General features: G+C 35.7%; 1 protein-coding gene across 8 annotated transcripts in view; it reads left to right on the top strand.

The window, feature by feature from the left end:
• CPEB3 (cytoplasmic polyadenylation element binding protein 3) overlaps window positions 1-19,651 on the top strand; it is a 77,154-nt gene that overhangs the window by 21,914 nt on the left and 35,589 nt on the right. For 6 of the 8 annotated variants that reach the window (XM_063163472.1, XM_063163476.1, XM_063163477.1 and 3 more), the window contains exons 3-4: window positions 6,142-6,301; window positions 17,149-17,205. In XM_063163472.1, coding sequence (XP_063019542.1) covers window positions 6,142-6,301; window positions 17,149-17,205 — 217 coding nt within the window. The remainder of the gene's footprint in view (window positions 1-6,141; window positions 6,302-17,148; window positions 17,206-19,651) is intronic. The other 2 variants (XM_063163474.1, XM_063163478.1) reach the window with 1 other exon arrangement.

Below are 19,651 nucleotides of genomic sequence, written 5' to 3'. Positions count from 1 at the left end.
ACAGTTGGTAATCTTGAAAAACGACAAATGTATAAGAAGTTGATGTGTTCTGTGCACACTCCAAGAGCAACAATAACATAAGAAAACATTCCCCAATTTGTTCCAGTAAATGAACACAATAAATCCACCTTAAAAATTAACTGGAAAGGTAAAAACAAAAGAGGAATTCAAGTAAAATTCCATTAAGACTTGGTGTTCGTAGTTATACCTCATTATGGGCATAGACAAATTTACCGTATTGCTCCATCCTAGCTACATTTTATGTCTTCTAATTTGTTTTGGTTTATTTCATTTTTTACTAAATCCAATATAAGGAAGAATTACTGAAATTTCTGGTTGTTCTAGTTCTGTGTATCTGGGTTGTCAGTCATGTTGTTGGCAGCATTCCAGCACCAAGCTGCAAAGGAAGTAACATTTGCTATGTACAATTTTTAAAATTCTTTTGGACAGTGATAATTTTACTTTACCATGTGACCATATTGTCAGATTTCCTATATTTTGAAAGACTTTTTAAAACTTCTCTGAGAATGCAAGTGGGATTGGGCATCCACCTGAAGCTGTGAGGGGTGAAGGACTGCCCAGCGAGCCTTTAGAGCGTGCTGGATGTGATCATTCATGTGCACCATCATGGCATGTTGAGCATGTCCCAAGCTAAACTTCAGAATTTTTTTTTTATTTGCAGTTGTTGTTTTTGCTATTTTGAATTGAGATACTGAAACAAGACAAACTTGTTTTTCTTGTGTTCTTAGTAACTACCTGTGCTGCAGGTGCTAGAACAGAGTGAGTGAGCCCTGTTGGAAACAGTGCTGGCACTTTACCCTGTATTTATTCAAAGCTGTGCTTCCATTGACTTCAGCTGTTGTTGGCAATGCTTAGCAATCCTGTCCAGCCAAATCCAGGTTTATGGATAAATAAAATAACACAGCAGTGACCCCTGTGAAGAAGTTTGCATTGATAGGAAAGTTGTTTAAGCCATAAGAGTTTTAGCTGTTCCCTAGATCCCATTGTTCTGATCAAAATACTACATGTAGTGTCACAGGCTCTGATGACTCCTGGGAGCCTCACTGGAGTTGTGGTGTTCTGGAAACAGTTAATATTCCTGTGAGTTGAAGCCATCTTGTTGCTCAGCAGAGTTGGGTTGTGTTGTGCCACATACTGGTGCAGAAAGCTGAAAAATCTAGGGCAGCATGAAAATGAAGAGCACTGAAATAAATTACTGGAACTGAGATAGTGCTCAGAATATAGGAAGCTTAGTAGGAAGTCAGTGAACTGAAATATGTAGACCCAGGGAAGTGTGTCTTTGGGAAGGTCAAGATACCTGAGGATTTGTTGCTTGCACAGTAAAAAAAATGCAGCTGAGGGGTATCTCTCAACTTCATGTGTATTTTATGGTATGGATGTAGATGACCATGCCAGCAAGGATTTAAACATGCAACCTTGTGTTTCATGGTTAAGGATTCTGATTATGGATGATAGCTGGGCTTGGGCACCATGAGTGAGATTGCTGACATGCATTCTTAGGGTAAAAACTTGTCCCTTTTTAACTGTACTTTAATGATTCATGCTCAAGTGTCTTTTCTGCCATAATCCTCTGCAGAGTCAGAAGAAAATGATACAGCATCAGGTTTTGGAGCAAGATGTGTATTGTCGGTGTCTCTGCCATGGGATAGGTCAGCCATTTGCTTTTTTAGTTCATTAGTTCCAATTACTTTGGGCTACTGTTCAAGCTGAGAGTTAATGAGGAAATCAGGCTGTATTAAGATCCACTTCTCACCTGTTATGGTCCTAGCTATAGATTTGATCTTGACATTGTCATTTGTGATGAAGTTATATATTTTTTCCTCATTCTCTGTCTTTCCCTCTCAGCAGTAAAGACATGGTTTGTGTATCTACTGGGAGGGACCTGGAGTAGTGCTGGGTATGCCCTGCCCTTACATGCCCCTGCTGTGAGACTGAAAGGATCAGAGCAAAGCCTACCATGTTACAGGGTACAACAAATTGGAAAAAGTTCTTTTTATTTCAAATGTTACAAATGTGTCAGTACTTCAGTACTGCTAAGTAATATTTGTTTCATAAATAAGATAACTTTCAAAATTACTTTTGCCTTCCTGGAATTTGGTGATGCATATATTACAACTCAGCCTGGAGTAAGTGACACAGGCATCTGTCCTAGAGATAAACAGACCTCTTCCAAGCACTGTTTTGATTCATTCCCAAGCTCGTTCATTATGTGTGTTGGAGGGAGACTGGAGACTTGTGAATAATTATCATGGCTGTGTAATTAAAGACTAGCATAATACATATGCACCAAAGTGTAAGATTCAGATAAAATGCACATTGGTATATTTTCTCATTTTATTTTAGTGCATTGACTCTGCAATTATTTTTGGCACTTACTCTTTGGTTTTGATTTTTTTTAAGTAAAATATTATAGACACTGTGTTATGTGACATTTTTTATCAGACTTACAGGTAAGATATTTAGAGGTAGAAAGTTGAGACCCAGTTCCAACTAAAGGTCCATTTCACTTTGTGATTCTTCAAAATCTGATCCTGATATGCATTTGTGTTTTCTCACTATATTGATGTCCACTTTGAGGAGGTCCACGGCATAGATGAATGTAGAGATAGCAGCCATGAAGGGCTGGGATTTAAAGTTATGTGATGCATCTCTTCTCTAAGAGCTGTTATTAATAATCTGGTTTTCTTTCTTTCAAGTCTGGATAATTCTGAGAACTGAAACATGCTGCCATATATACCAGTAGCTAACAAGGAAGGGGCTGCTGTCTGCACACAGCAGAAATACAATCCAACATGGGCAGGCTGGACTTAATCTTTTGCTGACTTAATGATTATTGTGTAGCCAAAGGCAGTGCCTGGTAGCTGGAGATTTCTCTTTTATCCATAATGCAGTTTATCTAAGTAGGTCTTAGGAGCTTTGCCTTCTGTAGGAAGATATCCCAGCAAATCTTCCAGACTGGCTGGATTTTAAAACTTCTTTACCAAGTTATTTATTATGCTTTATCACTCTGTATTTTGTATATCTTGTGCTTTTAGTTCATGTTCCTAGTCCCAGAACCTTCTTGCAAAATCCTCATGTGCTGCTGAGGACTTTTATGAATTGTTTATGTTGTTGGGATTGTTTGGCAATAGATTGGTGGCCTGTGGAAACAATGCAAAAGGCAAATTCAGGAGCTGGAACAGTATCAGCTCACAAAACCAGGAGAACCTGTTCATGCTGAGAAATGAGGAAACATAATTGTGTGTGTGTGTGCAGAAGTACCAGTCATCTTGGAAGAAATTGCTGAATTTAGAAAACGGTTTTCAAATCTGCTGAGTACAAATGAGTTGCTACTGAAATGAAAGCTACTGAGAAAAATGGTAATAGCCCTTTTATTTAGGAGCTAGAATGTTAGCCCCTACTTGTGTTTTATCACCCACACTGCAAAGTTTGTAGTCAGCACACGTTATACTTATGCACTGCCACAACACACTTGTAAAATCTGTTGTGTCTAAAATTTCTTTTACTAGATTTATCTTGCTCAAGTGCTATAATGGGAAGTGTTATAATTGCCTGGTAAAGGGTTTTGATTAAATTGATCTTCCTGTGTTTAATGTAGGTCTGTTTTAATCTTGAAAATATATTGCAGGTTTGTGTGCCCCTTAAAAGCTTAGGAAGATGCAGCATTCCAGCAAGCCTACCCTGCACAGCCTTGCTGCCATGCTACAATTTCTTTCTCCCTTTTCCCCCTTGTGCTCAGCTCCTTGGCAGGTTACAGAACAAAGCAGGACCTCCCAGGGATTTGCTACTATAGCAGCATGGTTAAAATATAACATACATATGTTAATAAAGGCTAATTAAATTCAATTTGTAGGCTATGTCCTCTTCTGAACTCAAGCCTTCTGACCTCTAAGACTGTAATCTCAGGAATGTTTGAAGCTGGAATAAACTACCACTGAGGCAAAAGCTGCAGTCCTGCCCTTTAGCTCTCCTGCCAGTGCTGGTTTTGCCAGCTCAGCTCTGCTATGGCTGTATAGTAAAACAGGTCAGGGCACACATCTGACTGAAAAATACTTCCTTACCTCTATTTAGGATATAAGCTGTATCTCTGCATTCATATTTTCTCTTCAAAAGGATGGTGTAGTTGGGTATTGAAGCAATTGACCTCTTCACTTACATATATCTAAGAGGCAGATAGAAAAAGCCAACAAAAGTTCTTTGTTTAAAGGAATTATATAAAACCTACTTAATCAATTTACTAATGCATCACTAGAATGGGTTTTTTCATCAAAGTTAATGCTTTTTCTTTTTGATTTACCCTTGCATTTTTTTTAAGGAAGTGATTATGAAACAAAACTCTTCTCTACTAGCGCATATTACTAAGAAGTGGGTTGTTTTAACCAAATAAAGTTTTCTTTTTGGAAAAAAAACCCCCAACCTCAGTACTTTGGATGTTTTTGTTTGGTTTGAGGGTTTTTTCCCTAGGATCTACTTTGAATTTGCTGGACATTCATACATTTTATTTTATGTTTCAGTGTATTGCTCCATTTGGATAGGGGAGCAAGTACTCTTTTAAATACAGTATACAAATGATGGAATTCTAAGCAACTGTAGAAGACAAGAATCATCAACAAAGAGAATTGAAAATGAGTGAGCTCATTTGAACTTCAGTACTTAGTATAGCTTCTAACAAAAATCAAGTATTATTCCTTGAACATCATGTTTGACTGCCAGAAATGCTCAATAGATTAAATAAATGTGTACAGACAATAATGGTAGTCCACTTATAGAAAATACAACATTAGCACACTGAATAAGGGAAATTGGGTCTTCAGTTTAGAGTAGGCACTGTGGGAACATGAGATTTTTGACAGTAAGATTATCTGTATTTCAGAGTTTTCTGTAATAGCAAGCTTTTAATGATGTGTATTTATTTTAATTCCAGAACAGGAATATTAAAACAATTTATGCAAGTGTTCTCTCCTTTAGTTTTATTTAAAGACAACCTAAGAACAAGATGGTTCAAGAGAAATAGTATTTATTAAGACAGAATTTTATTACCTTTTCTATGGATACTGCTTTTTCTCTGAGGATTTCAAATACTAGTTTTGCAAGCAAGAATATCTTATAGTAACATGTGAAAAACATTGTTCCAGGAATTGTGGGAGCATATTACAGTGAAGGGTTTGGTTTGCAGGGTAGGATGTTATACCACTTTTTATCAACTGTAGCATAATATAGTATACAACACCCCCCTTTTTTTTAATGGTAGTGAAGAGAGTAGGCAAACAAATATTTTTTTACAACTGGGTGATCATAAGGGGCCATTCTGTTATGCTGTCTGATAGTGTACAGTACTCTGGATACATGGGCATTGGTAGATTGTTTCCTCCCTGGAATTGTTCCTGAACTTTGCAACTGGTTGTTCTAGTGGGCCTGCTGAAGACTGATTCTGGGGTTTGTTTTTCTTTTCTTTTATTTTTTCCTTTTACTTACCAAAAGCAGAAGCAGAACTACTGAATTAAAAATGGGAGGTTCAAACATTACAGACCAGCCCTTGCTCAGGTTTTTGAGTGCCCTTCAGTGGAAGTGTTATCCTAGCTTGCCTCTATTTTTTCTTGCACCTAGTGTACCTTCCTTAAACCCATCAGGTTAATGTTAGACATTGGAAGAATTAATTGGTACTTTCTGGCACAAAGGTGCCTGCTGGTGTCTTAAGCATTGCTTGCTTCTGCTCTGATATTAAGGCAGCACAGTGACAGGAAGCAGATGATGAAGCTGTAAACCAAGTATCTCTGAAATAATTTCATTTCTCCTGTGTAAGCATTAATACTGCTTTATTTCTAAGTTCTTATTTAAATGACAATATTTAGAATTAGCAGTTGCTTGTATGTATATTTTTAGAAATACTTAAAAGCCTCTTTGCATAGCTGTACTGGGGAAAACAGCAGTTGCAAAATGAAGGGTATAATTTTAAACTGCAGACATATTTATATTTTTTTTCTTATAGAAAGTTCTATCAAATTCTATAATCTAGAATTAGATGCTAGAATTTATATAACAAGAAACGAGCCTATGTTAGAAAATTAAATTTTTCAATAACACTTGTCTTTTCTTCCTTTTTTTTTTTGTTTCTTCTAGGACCGGAATAGGCCCTATGACACTTTTAACTTGCACTCTTTGGAAAATTCCTTAATGGATATGATAAGGACTGATCATGAGCCTCTGAAAGGTAAACACTACCCTCCCAGTGGCCCACCAATGAGTTTCGCTGATATAATGTGGAGGAATCATTTTACAGGTTAGGAATATTCATATGTCCATGCTTGCTTGGTGTTTAAACAAAAATCAGCTTTTCAGTATTTCTATAAACTTTTTTATTAATGAATGAGTTTCCAGTTTTGTGAAATTTCTGTTTTCCCATCTTAAGATAAACTTCTCTACTAGGAAGATAAGGTGAAATGTCTATCCATTTATTCTAAGTGTACAATCATGGTATTATCTGACTGGCGTCTCTGAAACATGGGATTTTGTACCAACAAATTGTAGAGCAAGATCTCTTGCTGCAGTCACTTCAAAAATATTTCATTTGAGTCCAATTGTTGTGTTCAATATCTTTTTAAAAGGTTATACTAAAGTGTGGATTATCAGCTAGGATGCACTGGTCCTAAACCAACCAGTGTATCAAGGTTTTTCTCTATAGTTAATTTCAGGTTTCTTTTAAACAAATTTATCTTAATTTGGATTTCAAATTGTTAGGGGAAGCCAAAAGATATTAGCTGTTTTTAAGTGCTGGGAAAGTTGTCATTATTTATGCTGTTAAACTCTCTTTGTTCTACCAGGTGTTGGCATTAGGGATGAAACCATTTGCAATACTTGGCTGATAGTATAGTAAAAGGTGTGGCAGCATTTCATTGAATTCCTGATCAACCTGCACCCTCCTTTGTCTTAATCTTTCACTGGTTGTGTTTAAATATAGGTGCACATTCTTGCTAATATGCATTCTTGCTGACTTGTAAGGCTGAGGATAGTTGTAAGCCATATACCAAGGAAGTACTGAACAAGAAATGATTCCCAAATACTAAGTCAGAACACAAAGAAGAAATCTAGTTATGTATAGCACTTCCTATGCTAATGCCTATATACATGTTTTTTGATGTCATGACTGCCTCATTTACTCTCCTCTCCATTGTAAAAATATTTTTTCTTGGTCAAAAATACTGTGCCTTTTTTGCCATATCTTCTGGGTACAGGTTTTATTCACAAGCCAAACAAACTGGCTTCTTTACCCCTGTTATCTTGACATTTGCTGTGCCATAGCCTTCATGTGTCTTTAACCATTATTCATCTGTCTAAAATGGCAGGGAATACAGTCTCATGTCTATTCTGATCATAAACCCCTGAAATAAGGGTTAAAGTCGAACTTAAAAAACCATGCTCAACAAAATTGACATTTCTACTGGATATATGTTTCATGTGGCTGGCATTAGAATATTAATAAAATTCAAATTGCTAGTAAGTACAATTAATTATTTTTTGTATCTTGTTAGATACATTGTAATTTAGCTAAAACTCATTATTTTTATGGGGTTTTTCAGTATTTATTTACATATACAAATAGAAACGAATTTTTTAAGAATGAATTTCCACATGAATCTTAGTGTGGAAAAAAATGAAAAAGATGGGGTTAGATATTTGACTGGATATTAATTATTGAAGTTGGTTATTGTGTAAAGTTTAAATTGATCTTTTCCATTTGATAATGGGACCATTAGCTTTACTTTTGCTCTAATAAGGGCTTCTGTCTCAGACTGGATGTGCTCTTTCTCACTGTTTCTTTTTCTCATTCAGTGTTTCTCACCCATTTTGGCCTTCCTCCCTTGCTAATGAGCTCACTTCCCCTCAGCAGCTGTTGAAGTCTGTTTTTCTATTAGTTACCTCCCTGCCTATGGGTTTCCCCCCAGTGATACTGTTGCTTTCCCTGTTTCTTTTTTCTCTTCCATCTAAGCACAGGGCTGACTTTGCCAGCCCCCAGCCTGGCCCTGGCCTCGAGTGCACTTTCCCTGTTCCTGTTTTCACACTGCAGTGTGGCTGGGAATATTCACAGGAGCAGCTCTTACAGGACATGTTCATTCTCCCTCGCAAGAGGTGTTGCCTTCCTCTGTGTTAAACAGATCTATGTTCCCATTTTAGCTGAATCCTTTTCCTGAAAACCATTCTTCTGCAAAAATTGATTCAGTCCTGACATCACTTTCTTACTGTATTTTTGCTGTTTCTTTTTCTGTGAAAATTGGTCTTGAATGTTTTTCTGTGCATCCCACTACTTTTTCTCTACAAAAGTGTAGAAGCTTTTCAGCTGCTGTCCTCTGGACCTTTCTCACATTTCACTTTGTTGTCTTATAAATTCACTTGCTTTTTCTTATTTATTTCACACTCCTCTGGCTCTCCCCCTTAAGGTACCAGGACATTTTTGTCTGTTAGCACATTCAGAAAGTAAGTGATCAGTTCTGCTTGCTTTGGCTTGTTCTTAAGTCATTGCCAAATTTTCATTTATTTTTACCTTGAAGTTTTTTTTAATATATTGGTTATGTACTTCAGCTTAATTTTTTCAGTTCCTTGTAGACAAGCCTATGTGAATGCCTCTTGTGTGAAATTTCTGGAATATTATTAACTTAACCAACCCTCTGAGCTAGTTCCTCTTCATTTTACCAACTCTGTCTTTTATAGTAAACTGTTTATTCCCTTTAAATCTTTACTTCCTCTTGCATCTGATTGTCCTCTCTTAGATTTGTGCACTATTTCTTCTGTAGATACAAAAATCTCAATATAAAATAAAAGCTATGAGATGGCTTTCAAATGACTTCTTAAAATTGTTCTTCTTTTAGTAAATGAGCCCTTTTTTCTCAAACAATCACAGTGAGCAGCACTTACAGGTCAGTTTGCCATACATTTACTATCCAGATTTTAAGTGGAAAGTATGAAAAGGGTGAGAACCAAAATGCTCTGATTTTGAAAATACAGGAAGATTTGATTCTAGAAAAACTGTATATTTCTTGAAGCCTTCAATGCATGTTACAGAGCCTGAAACAGGTCCATGTTTCAGGATCATTTCACCCTGCTGCTGCCAGCAAATACTTATTTTTAGAAGTACTGTCTGCATATGTATTAATGAGTAAAATATTGCAGGCAGTTTATATGAAGTTTGAAACTTTGCTTGAAACATCATCCTTCTTGGCATGTGTGTCCTTCATGTCCCAGCAGATACTTGGAACAAAAAATAATTCTCTTGTGTATGGAATGAGAGCTCTTGATTAGAATGTGGATGGGAGGATTAACCATAAAAGATTCTGATGGGAAGACCAAACTGAAGTGCTTCTGGGATATTTTGTTCTTGTTTTGGGGTCTGAGTTCCTCATGCTCTGGTTCAGAGGAGGTAATGGAGAAGCTCAAGGTGAGAAAGGAAGAGTCTCTTGTTTGTAGTTGCTGAAGCTTCATACCCTTCACTGTCTGAGGTATGGTCAGGCTTTGTCCTGTGGGCCATGGAAATTGAGTTTATTTCAAGGTTACCCAAGCAGATCACTTCTTTTAAAGCATGATCCCCTTGACCTTGAGAGGACATGTGATTAAGTGACATTTTTTGGGAGGGACGTTTTTATTGCTTTCAAGTGTGGAGCAGAGCCAGTCTGAGAGATTATTGGTAATGATCTGACCCTCACTCCTGCAATGCTGAGTTACCCACATTGAGCCAGGCTGATTGGCAGGCTGGCTGGGTGCTCTCCAGTGAGGACAGCCAGGGTCACTCAATCACTCAGTTCTTTTTGTGTATTTCTTGCTGTCAAAGAGATTTGAAATCTAGCTCAGAGTTTTCTGGACCTAAATTACCAGCATATCCATCTAAGTTGCATTTTATCGTGAGCCCAGTCTTGGGAGAAGGTGCTCAGTGTCAGCTCTTGTTTTGTTTCTAAAATGGATTTCTTTTTCTCAGTTTTCCTGCCAGATAGGGGAACCCTTCTGTATGTTCCTGGCTTTCTGTCCTCATAGTCTGGGAACTGTGCAACTTTAAAAGTCATTTGTCATTTTCATACTTTGAGATTTAAGGAATGTAAATGAATTGAAAACGAATTCTCATTTTCGTTTGTCCCAAGACTTCCCTACCTGCTTTCTCTACCATCAAGACCTGCTTCAACATCTTTCTTTCAGTCAATACTCGTAAATACTTCCTTTTTTCAAAGGGAGGGAAAAAAGAGGGCAGAAGTTGAGTAAAGGAATTGTTAAGCTTCATTTGGTTAATGACAAATCACAGTGTACAGCCCAGGGTATCTGGCTGTTCCCCATGTCAGTCATAAGGAGGCCTCCTGGACAGAAATGTGCAGGATCTCCTAAGATGTTTTTCTGAAAAGTCTTATTTATTTTCTGAATGGCCAATAAAATATATTATGCATACAAAAGTATGAGTGACAGTTTTGCTTTAAAGAGGAAAGGTTATGTTTGCATTCTTTATTTGCAATCTGCTTTGACCTAAAGGTGTAGGGCAAAAGTAAATTATCAGAATGGCTATGGGTAGATGCCATTTATCACTGACCAGAACATTTCTTTCCTACATAAAAGTGTCTCCTGTCTGTGGTGTAATATGTCACTGTTGCAATATGTTTATCCGTGTCAAACTATTGCATTACAACACAAACAGAGGTATTCTGATCTATAAAAAATATTTTGATCAGAAGTAACTAGCAGCTGCCTTTGTTCTATTTTTAAATAATTAAATAAAATATTTCAGCTGTTTTAGATCATACGCTGTGCACATGTGCTACTGACAGGTCATGAAACTAAGTATAAAACTGAGGAAAGAAATCATGTCCTTCAAAGTATTTCTTTTAAATTTACTGTTACACTAGATCAAAGTATTTCTTTTAAATTTACTGTTACACTAGATAACAGTAATATTTGCTTATTTATTCTAAATCAGAACAGAAACAAACTTTGTAATTTACAAATCTCCACCTAACAAAAATTATGGGTTTTTTAAAAGAAGTGTGACACAGCTTCAAATATAAATAATTGGAGACAACACATGTACAGGGAGATTTCAAGAGCAGGCTTTATAATAGATCTAATTTCAATGGATATCACACTGTAGAGAGATAGACAAAGCGTGTGTTTATTGTGTCACAATATTTCAGTAGAGATCAAGATGTTGAATATAAATGTACAACAGTTCAAAGGCAGAAATAGCAACTGTGGGGAAATTTTTTATCTTGATTTTCTGTACTTAATGTCACTCATTTATTTGTGAAACATAAAACTGAAGTTACTGGGTTACTAACTTGTAACTGTTTACTTCATAACTTTTGTAAAGACTCTATCAGGTCATATGAAAACTCAGCAAAATTTAGGATTTCTTGTTTACATTTAAATTACTCATATTTTTGACAGCCAAGTGTTTGAAGATTATATGCAACTTAAGACTGTTGGATTCTGTTCCACAGAATGGACCTTCACTTTTCCACTTTAAATTCCATTCATTTCAGTACATACCACCTGATTTTGTTCAGCTGTAAGTGTTCCTAAGCTTTTTGTAAGCAAAGCACTAAGTTTGTCACATGACCCAAGAAAAGTGAAGGTGAATGGATAATATTTGTGTTTGCAGTCGGCAGCTGAACACAAAGGTCATGCAAATAGAACAAATGTTGTCATCTCAGTGCTGGGAACGGTGCTACACTGTTGGAGCTTTTTGCAACACTTTCAGTAGGAAAAATAGTGCAGTGTTCCAGCATTTCCCAAAATCTCAATGCTCATGAAAAACAGAGTGAGCCGACAGATGTGTTTGCACATGTATTTGTGTTTAAAATTAGGCCCCTCGTGCTAATCCTTTTGAAGGAAAGGGAGTATGTTGCTTTTCCATTTGAAACTCTGCTTATCTTAAAAAATCCTCTTTAATTTTTTTTTTTTCAGGACAGAATAAGGTCATTAAATGGTTCATATTTTTAAAATTAAATAAGTGTCTTTTGCAACAATCTGTAGTATGGTCATACTTCCCAATTTGCTGCTGGCAAACAGCATGTCCTTGTTTTTGACCTGCTGAATCTGTTTGGTCAGGAGTGGTGGGGTTTTTTTATTTGCTTTGTTTAGTTTAAGAACTGATTATAGAGATACCAAATTTTCCTTGTCTTTATTTCCCTCTTTTCATTGTGCTAGTGAAGACTGGCCTCACGAAGACCTAAAGCTGTTTTGCTTTTTTTCTTTCTCACTTTGCTACTGTTTTGAGGGTTTTGTATATTTTAGTATAGATTGCTAATGGTAAAGTCTGCTTTGATATTGTTTTATTTTAGTCCTCCCAAACCACCAGTGAAAAATGCCAATATTGCTCTTTTGAATACAGTTCTAGAACTTCATGTAGAATGAGCATATGTGTACAAATACTTGTCTACCACTTACCAGTAATGCAAAATTTAAGTTCAAGTATTGCTTTCAAAGTACTATTAACTTGAAAATATAGCTGTTTCAAGCTAAAAATGTTTGCACTACTTAAATATGTGCAAGACTGCTGTGTTTTATTGGAGCAACGTAATTTACTTAAAGTCTGCATTTCACTGTAATATATATGCTGTTTTATTTATGCTATTTTGTTTTCCCTGCTGATAGGATATATTTGCTTAGTCAGTGATAGGAAGAAGTTTTACTACTGATATTCATAGCTGATAATTATACACTTCACTTTGCCACAATAGTTTTTGCACAGTTAAAGTATATACATGTGAACACGGTAATAGTTCTTCATACTTCCCTTCTGGCAAACAATAGTACTTCTGTTCTGCTCAGTATTTTAATTTTTTAAAGATCTGTAAGTGTGGGTGTTTAAATTATGGGTGTGAACAAATGGCAAATATACATTAAAAAGAGAGGTGAGAATAAAGTCAATAAACTTCTTCAGAGAGCTACTTCTTATTTTTATATTTTTTCATGTGGACCCTTGCTTACAACATTCTTGGTGTTGAAATTGTCTTGGGCATGTCTGCTAATGTAGCATAGCTTCACATATCTGTAGTTTTGGGGAAAAGGACAGAGATGGTTGAAGGTCTGCTCAGGTAAAAACTATTAAAATTCCTGTATATGCACATGTGCTTCATGCTTTGTGCCCATTTGTGAAGCCTGGAGCACACACTTATGGTTGAGCTGGGGGTGTGGGGAGTTGTAGGTTGTGCTGTTATCTGGGCTCCTAAATACATGGGAGTTAGATGAATAATCTTATTTCACATGTTTGGGGTAAGATTCTGGTCATGCTTTGGTTTTTGCACTCTGCTGTGTCTAAACTTGACCCTTTCCCACATGCTACCTGTCTCTTCAAATAAGTATTGCTGGGTTTTAGTGCCTTTTCTTGGCAGTAACTTGGAAATGATAGAAAAGATAAGAGTGATAAAAGAGATATTATTACTAAAGAAATAGAGCGGACCTAGTCCTGTTGCCAGTTTCATTTGACCTTGCCACAGAATTCTTTAGTCATAAATTGTAATTGATATCAACAGTGATCTTAACAATTGTGTGAGAGGAAGTTCTCATTCCAAGGAAGTTCAGGACAGGTCAAAAGCTGACGAACTTTACCATTTTCTAGCAAATCTTATGCCAAATACTAATTGCTGAATTGGTATAAGTGGTCGGTCTGGTGCAAATCATGAGGTATAATAGTGCAAGACGTTTTTCTCAATATATAAGCAATGAACATTATTTCTTGGAATGCTGATTGTAACATCAGTAATCTTAAAAGCTCTTCACTATGTGAGTATTCATATTCAGGTGCTGATTAGGGTTACACAAGTTCAAAATACCATGAAGCACTTAGGAAGAGCAAATGAATAAAAGAAGAAATGCAATAGTGGTAAAACTCTGTCTGATACTAATTTTTACTATTTTTGGAACAGAATTATTTCTCAAAACTGATCATGTAACTCAAAATTATCTGGACAATTTTCAAAGGTTTATTTGCAAAAGAATCAAGAAAGATTCATATGTGGGAAGGGTATACTTCCTGAAGTTGTTAGAAAGATTTCAGAATTCATTCAGGATCAGTATGCACCTTTACAAAGAACAAGGTAAAGTTAAATTTATTTATTATCTCATTTCCAGTACAATGCAGAAGAGAGGATGCACAGACTTGATGTGCTCTAAAAAGGAATTGGGCTCTCTGCCATGACAAATATGATATTGCACATGCAGCAGGGCACCCAGGCAGTCCAGCTAGAAAAGTCTCTCCAAATGTTGTTAGGAGAGATAATTTAGGAAATTTAATGATGTAAGCAACAGTGCAGCCTGGGCTATACAAGAATCATCAAGCCTTCATTCATGCTCTGAAGTGTTTCAAGAGCAGGAAGTATACAGCTAGAATTTTTTCTTTCTAAACTAGGAATAGAAAAGACATGGAAGAGTGATTATTGTTGTAGCCTAACTGCAATGCTCTAAGTGTATGGTAAAAAAGCATGTAATTGGAAATATACTCAGTAAATAGTTATGAAACCAAGACAGGCAGACTGAAAATGGCAGATGTACACTGAACACAAGTACTGGGGATGTAGTTACTGGAAGGGTTCCTATTTATGATTTCACTGAACTGCTGGAATCCATAACTTCTGTGCTCTTAACTTCCCTAGATTTCTGTTTAGTGTGCTTAATATTCTTGAAAAGTGAACCCTTTATCTAGAGATTTTGTTTTATAACTATAATTAGTAATATGTGCTTATATAGATTTTGTAAATGTTCAGGTAACATACATGTGTTTTTCCTAAAATTGGTTGTTTTTTAGTTTTCATTTATGTGTTTCATCTAAATAGGTCTTTGAGAGTACATATTCTTAATTATATTTCACAGTTCTACATTTGCACCTTTAAATTAAAAAATTTAAATTTCCTTTCTCTGTTCTCTTGTTGTTCCTTAGATAATTAAGCAGTTTTGTAATCTACAGATGGCCTCTTTTTTCAATTGAATAATTTGCTTCAAGCAACAAAATATTAAAACACTATAACCAATATGAAAGGCTGTATAATTGTTCACAATTAATTTGTTGTCTCATGACTGGTATATTGGCAGTCTCTTTTGAATGCTTTTAGTACAGGTGTGTTTTGAAAGGATTCCATTAATCTGTTTCTGTGGAGTGGCACGAGGGAGCTCTGAAGATGTACAGAATTATCCTGCAGGCTGGCTTAGCTCAGTGGGAGAACATGTCCTTCTGCTTGTGCTGCTCTGTATTTTCTGCTCCTCTCAAAAGATAGCTGACAAGAACTGTTTAAAAATAGCAGGCCAAGGGCAGGTGACAAAATGTCACACAAGCAGCACCTGGTCCAGTGACAGCCTGGAGGGAGGAAAAAACCAAACCCAGATGTCACAGATAGGATTCTATTTCTGAAGTTGGTTGAACAGCAGAATTTCAGCTTCAGCAAAGGAAGAGAAGGAGCCATCCAAGCATTATGCATTCAAATTTTACTCCATTTTTTCATAGTTGGTTTTTTTTCCTTCTATTCCAAGTATTAATTTTAAAGTACAAATTAGTACAGACATCTTTTCTCTTTACAAGTAATACCTGTAACCTCACACTCATTAATACACTGGTAAGGAAAAGGGGATTAATGTTCATCTGGAGATGGCTGACGTATTTTAGCAAAGGTTGTACTAGATGAAATAATAGCAGCTTTAATGTTTCTGCAGTGCCAGATTAATGTGAAAATATGTATAGGAGAGTTATGTCTGTAATTAGGAAATGTGAAGTGGTTAATGAAGATCATCTCTTTAAGAAGCTTTGCTCAAGGAGTTGGAAAGTAAAAATGGAAATTCTATATGCCTTGTTCTTCACTTCTTTCTGGAGGTGCTCTTTGCTTCCTAGCCTTATTGTGGTGTCATTGTTTTCTAAAAGAAGGAGAAAACTTCAATGTGAAGAAATGATTGATTTACTTTTCTTAACCTGCTTATGACTTAGTTTCAGAAGTGTATTGAAACTTCATGCTGCATCTGTTCAGAAAGAATATTCATTATAGCACAGCAGTTTCTGTGACTGGAAAAAGAAAGTTTTAATTATCAATAGGAACTAAAAATGTTGGAAAGGATTGGCTTTAGTTCTGCTTTGCCAGAGTTTGTTAAAATTTGGGTTTGCAGAAGTACAGGAACATAACCATTATATTGGTTTTCAGTGTGGTGAGTGGATCTTGAGCACCCATATTTGAGTGTCCATGTAGTGAAGAAATGTAAAATGACCTCTTCCTTAGCTCCCAAAGTTAGCCACAGACCTGGAGATAGGAGAAGCCTATGAAATGGAATTCCATTATATACAGGAACTTACAATACTTATTTGAAATAAATTTTTACCTGACCATAATTATCCTTTTACATCTTTTTCCAGTTAAGGACCAATAAAAATTACAGCTTGTAGATTTTCTTGGGTGGTTTAATTTAAAAAGGCCTATGCCAAAGTGTCTTCAGGATGAGGTTTAATACTTCAGCTGAGTTAAAAAGCATCCAAAACGAATCTGAACAGCACTGCTGCTATTAGCTCATTTTTTGCTCTAACAATAAAAGTAGGTTTCTCTGCAGAGTCTCCTTTAGGTCAAGAATATCTATTTTTCAAAGTACATATGAATGTACTGCTTGAGAACAATATTCCTTCCAGCCCAATGTCTTATCTCAAATGGTAGGTGATGGGAGAGTCTTAGGGAAGAATGCAAAACCAGGGAAAGAACTCCCTCTCCAACTATCTGTTAACTTGAAAGCTAAAGGTGCTGCATCTAGTATGAAAAAGGATGATTTATTTTTACCTATTAAGTGGAGTTTTGTAATGCTGTACTCGTTATTGGAAGCCAACTATAAATGATGTAACTGCAGCAAGGCTGAACTTGAGGCCTTCTTTTGAAAGGGTAAGCATAATGCTTGCTTAGTGCAAAGTAAAGCAATGTATTAAAATAATTGTTTAGTTGTTTGTGTTTTAAGTACATAATACTGAAGGTACTGTGGTGTTAAATATTTTAAATGTGTATTCTTGGGAAGTTCTCTTTAATCAGTGGAAGATTCAGCTACCCTGACTGTTCATTCCCTTTAGAAATTTTTCATATTAATGAATTTAATTCAGTTTTGAAATAAAAACATTGAAAATAGCTTTTACTTACATTGCAGGGCGTATGGGAATAAACTTCCATCATCCAGGAACAGACAATATTATGGCTCTTAACAGTAAGTAGTTGATGTCTAGTGGTTTATATTGCCATGTAGAATATTGTTTCTTACATCTACTGTGTGTGTAGCTGTACAGTCAGACATAAATATGTGTAATGTTTGCATAGAAGTTCATGTTCACTCTCTGAGAATGTTTTTCATAAGTCAATCACCTCTGATTCTTTATATTAACTTGGTAATGGCTTTATGTGTTTCACTGCAAGCTTCATAATGCCTGCTATGGAGAATATTACAGAACTGTCTCTCTTGTTCCCTCTTTTGTGGGTGTGTATGTGTGTTAAAGCTGTTATTTTGATTTCTGATATCTCTCCAGACATATTTCTTCCTGTTGGGATGAGCTGTTACAAGTTTTGCATACAATTACATGGACTGATTTTGTTTGCCTTGTTGGTTTCCATTATGTAGATAGGAATTGGGAGAATGTTTAGACATCTAAATAATGAGGAAAACTGCACTTCACTGAGAGATTATTGCTTTTTTTACTGTCAGGAAATAAAAGTAAGATTGAAAGTCCAGTCATGATCATATGGACTAAAAAAACCTGGAAGACAGTTCCTGTGTGGGGAAGGTGGGGGACAGGGTGTGAGGCAGCACCAGCAGAATGCTGAACTGAACTCTGCAAATCAAAGCAGATATTTGTCTGTCTAATCCTGAGAAATGCTGACTCTTTCAAAATGTCCATTTTTGTTTACAGTGTTGAGTTAGACATTTTAGGATTACTTACAAACTTCTCTAAAATTTTTTGCCTTTGTACTGTCTATGTAGGTTAGACTGTGTATAGCTGAAAACTGCAGGGGTTTTTTGTGTAGTACCAAGCAAAGAATAATTTATAGATGTGAAGAACCAAAAATTTGTAATAGATAAGATACAAGGTGTTTAACATTTGGCTTTAAAGGCCAGCTTTTGAAAACTGGGACTTTACTTGTCCTCTTCTTGGTTTTACACAGTTAATGGTGAGGTGATACTTTGGGGAGTTTTTGTTATCACAGTTAGAATATAAACCCCATTTCCTTATGGCACATGAAATTATGGGAAATCAAATAATTAACTAGGAGAAATGTTTTGTTTAATTAAAGAGGTTATTAAAGGAGGAAGCTGTTCATGCCTCTCTGAGTAAATAAGGTCTACACAGTTCAGGTGTTTGACATGAATTCTGGTCTCAGAATGTATTTGTTGTTCTACAGTGTCCATTTCAAAAAGTTAACTGCAATAGAAATATATTTGTGAAGATAGGGTACTATGATTGAATTTTTGAGTTACCTTTAAAAATTGACAGTTATGATGAAATACATGATAGCATTTCTTACAAAGTCTAACAGAGATTTTTGAACGTTGGGAATGAAAAACTGAAACAAGTTACACTATTTTGGAATAACTTGCTTTTATCTTAAATGAATGTTGTGTTTTATTCTGATTCCTTTTTGATGAAAATAATGAAAAAAACTATTTTCCTGTCCAATTTCTTTGAACTTTTTACAACAACTATAAAATAGTTTATAAAAAGCAATCATCTTTTGTAGCTATAGTCCTGTTGCATGGTGAACATATCAGCATAGCTAACTGAGGGACCAAAACTATATATATATGTATGCATTTGCATTATTTAAAATATGATTGGTTTATTCAAATATTAACTGTTTAAAGACTTAAATAAGCGTGGAATCATAAATATGCAATTTATGCAAAATGAAATGAAGCACAACTCCCCAGTCTGAATAAGTTCCCATATATTTTTCCTCTTCTGCGACTCTTTTCCCTTCCTTTCTCTACCAGGCAAGGCCACACCATTTTTGGCCATCAATGAGAGCCCTTAGCTAGAATTATTGTACTGTGAAACCTGTTGGGTTTTACTTTTAAATCTTTGAAGAGGTGAGAATAAAAGCCAATATTCAAGTACACAAGCTTAAAAATTACTTTCTGTGATTGAAATCCTTTTTTGTATGTAGCTAAACTTGAAAAATTTAGAACTAGGTAATTCCCATGTCATTCATTACCTTTTCCCTGTAATGGGGAAATATACCAAGGAAAATTTAGTTCAAGAAGAAACATTCTTTTATGTGCTGGAATGGCTGTGATTTGGGTTAAAAAAATTAAATAAGTAAAATAAAAATTCCCAAGAGATACTTCATCACAGTATTTTTTTGGAATAGTTTTGAAAACTTATATAATGTCTTTAAATCATAATACTTGTCATATCTGTGTTTAATTTCTGTGAAACCAAACATTCTCTGCTGAGTCTGCAAATCCAACCTTCACATTCTATTTAAATGCATTGCTTCATAAGCATTTTTCTCTTTTTCTGTGAAGACATAGTAATAATCTTTAAGATTTATTACTCAGAGCTCAATTTCACACTGACAATGTAGGCAGTCTTTTGAAGGTGGAATAGAACGTGTGCTCATGCCAAGAGCAATGCAAAACTTCACATGCTGTAGGGAGAGGG

This window comes from Melospiza melodia, chromosome 9 (genome assembly GCF_035770615.1).
Source record: "Melospiza melodia melodia isolate bMelMel2 chromosome 9, bMelMel2.pri, whole genome shotgun sequence".
NCBI lineage: Eukaryota > Metazoa > Chordata > Aves > Passeriformes > Passerellidae > Melospiza > Melospiza melodia.
The sequence above is the reverse complement of the archived record's forward strand: the minus strand, read 5'-3'. Positions and strand labels throughout refer to the sequence as shown.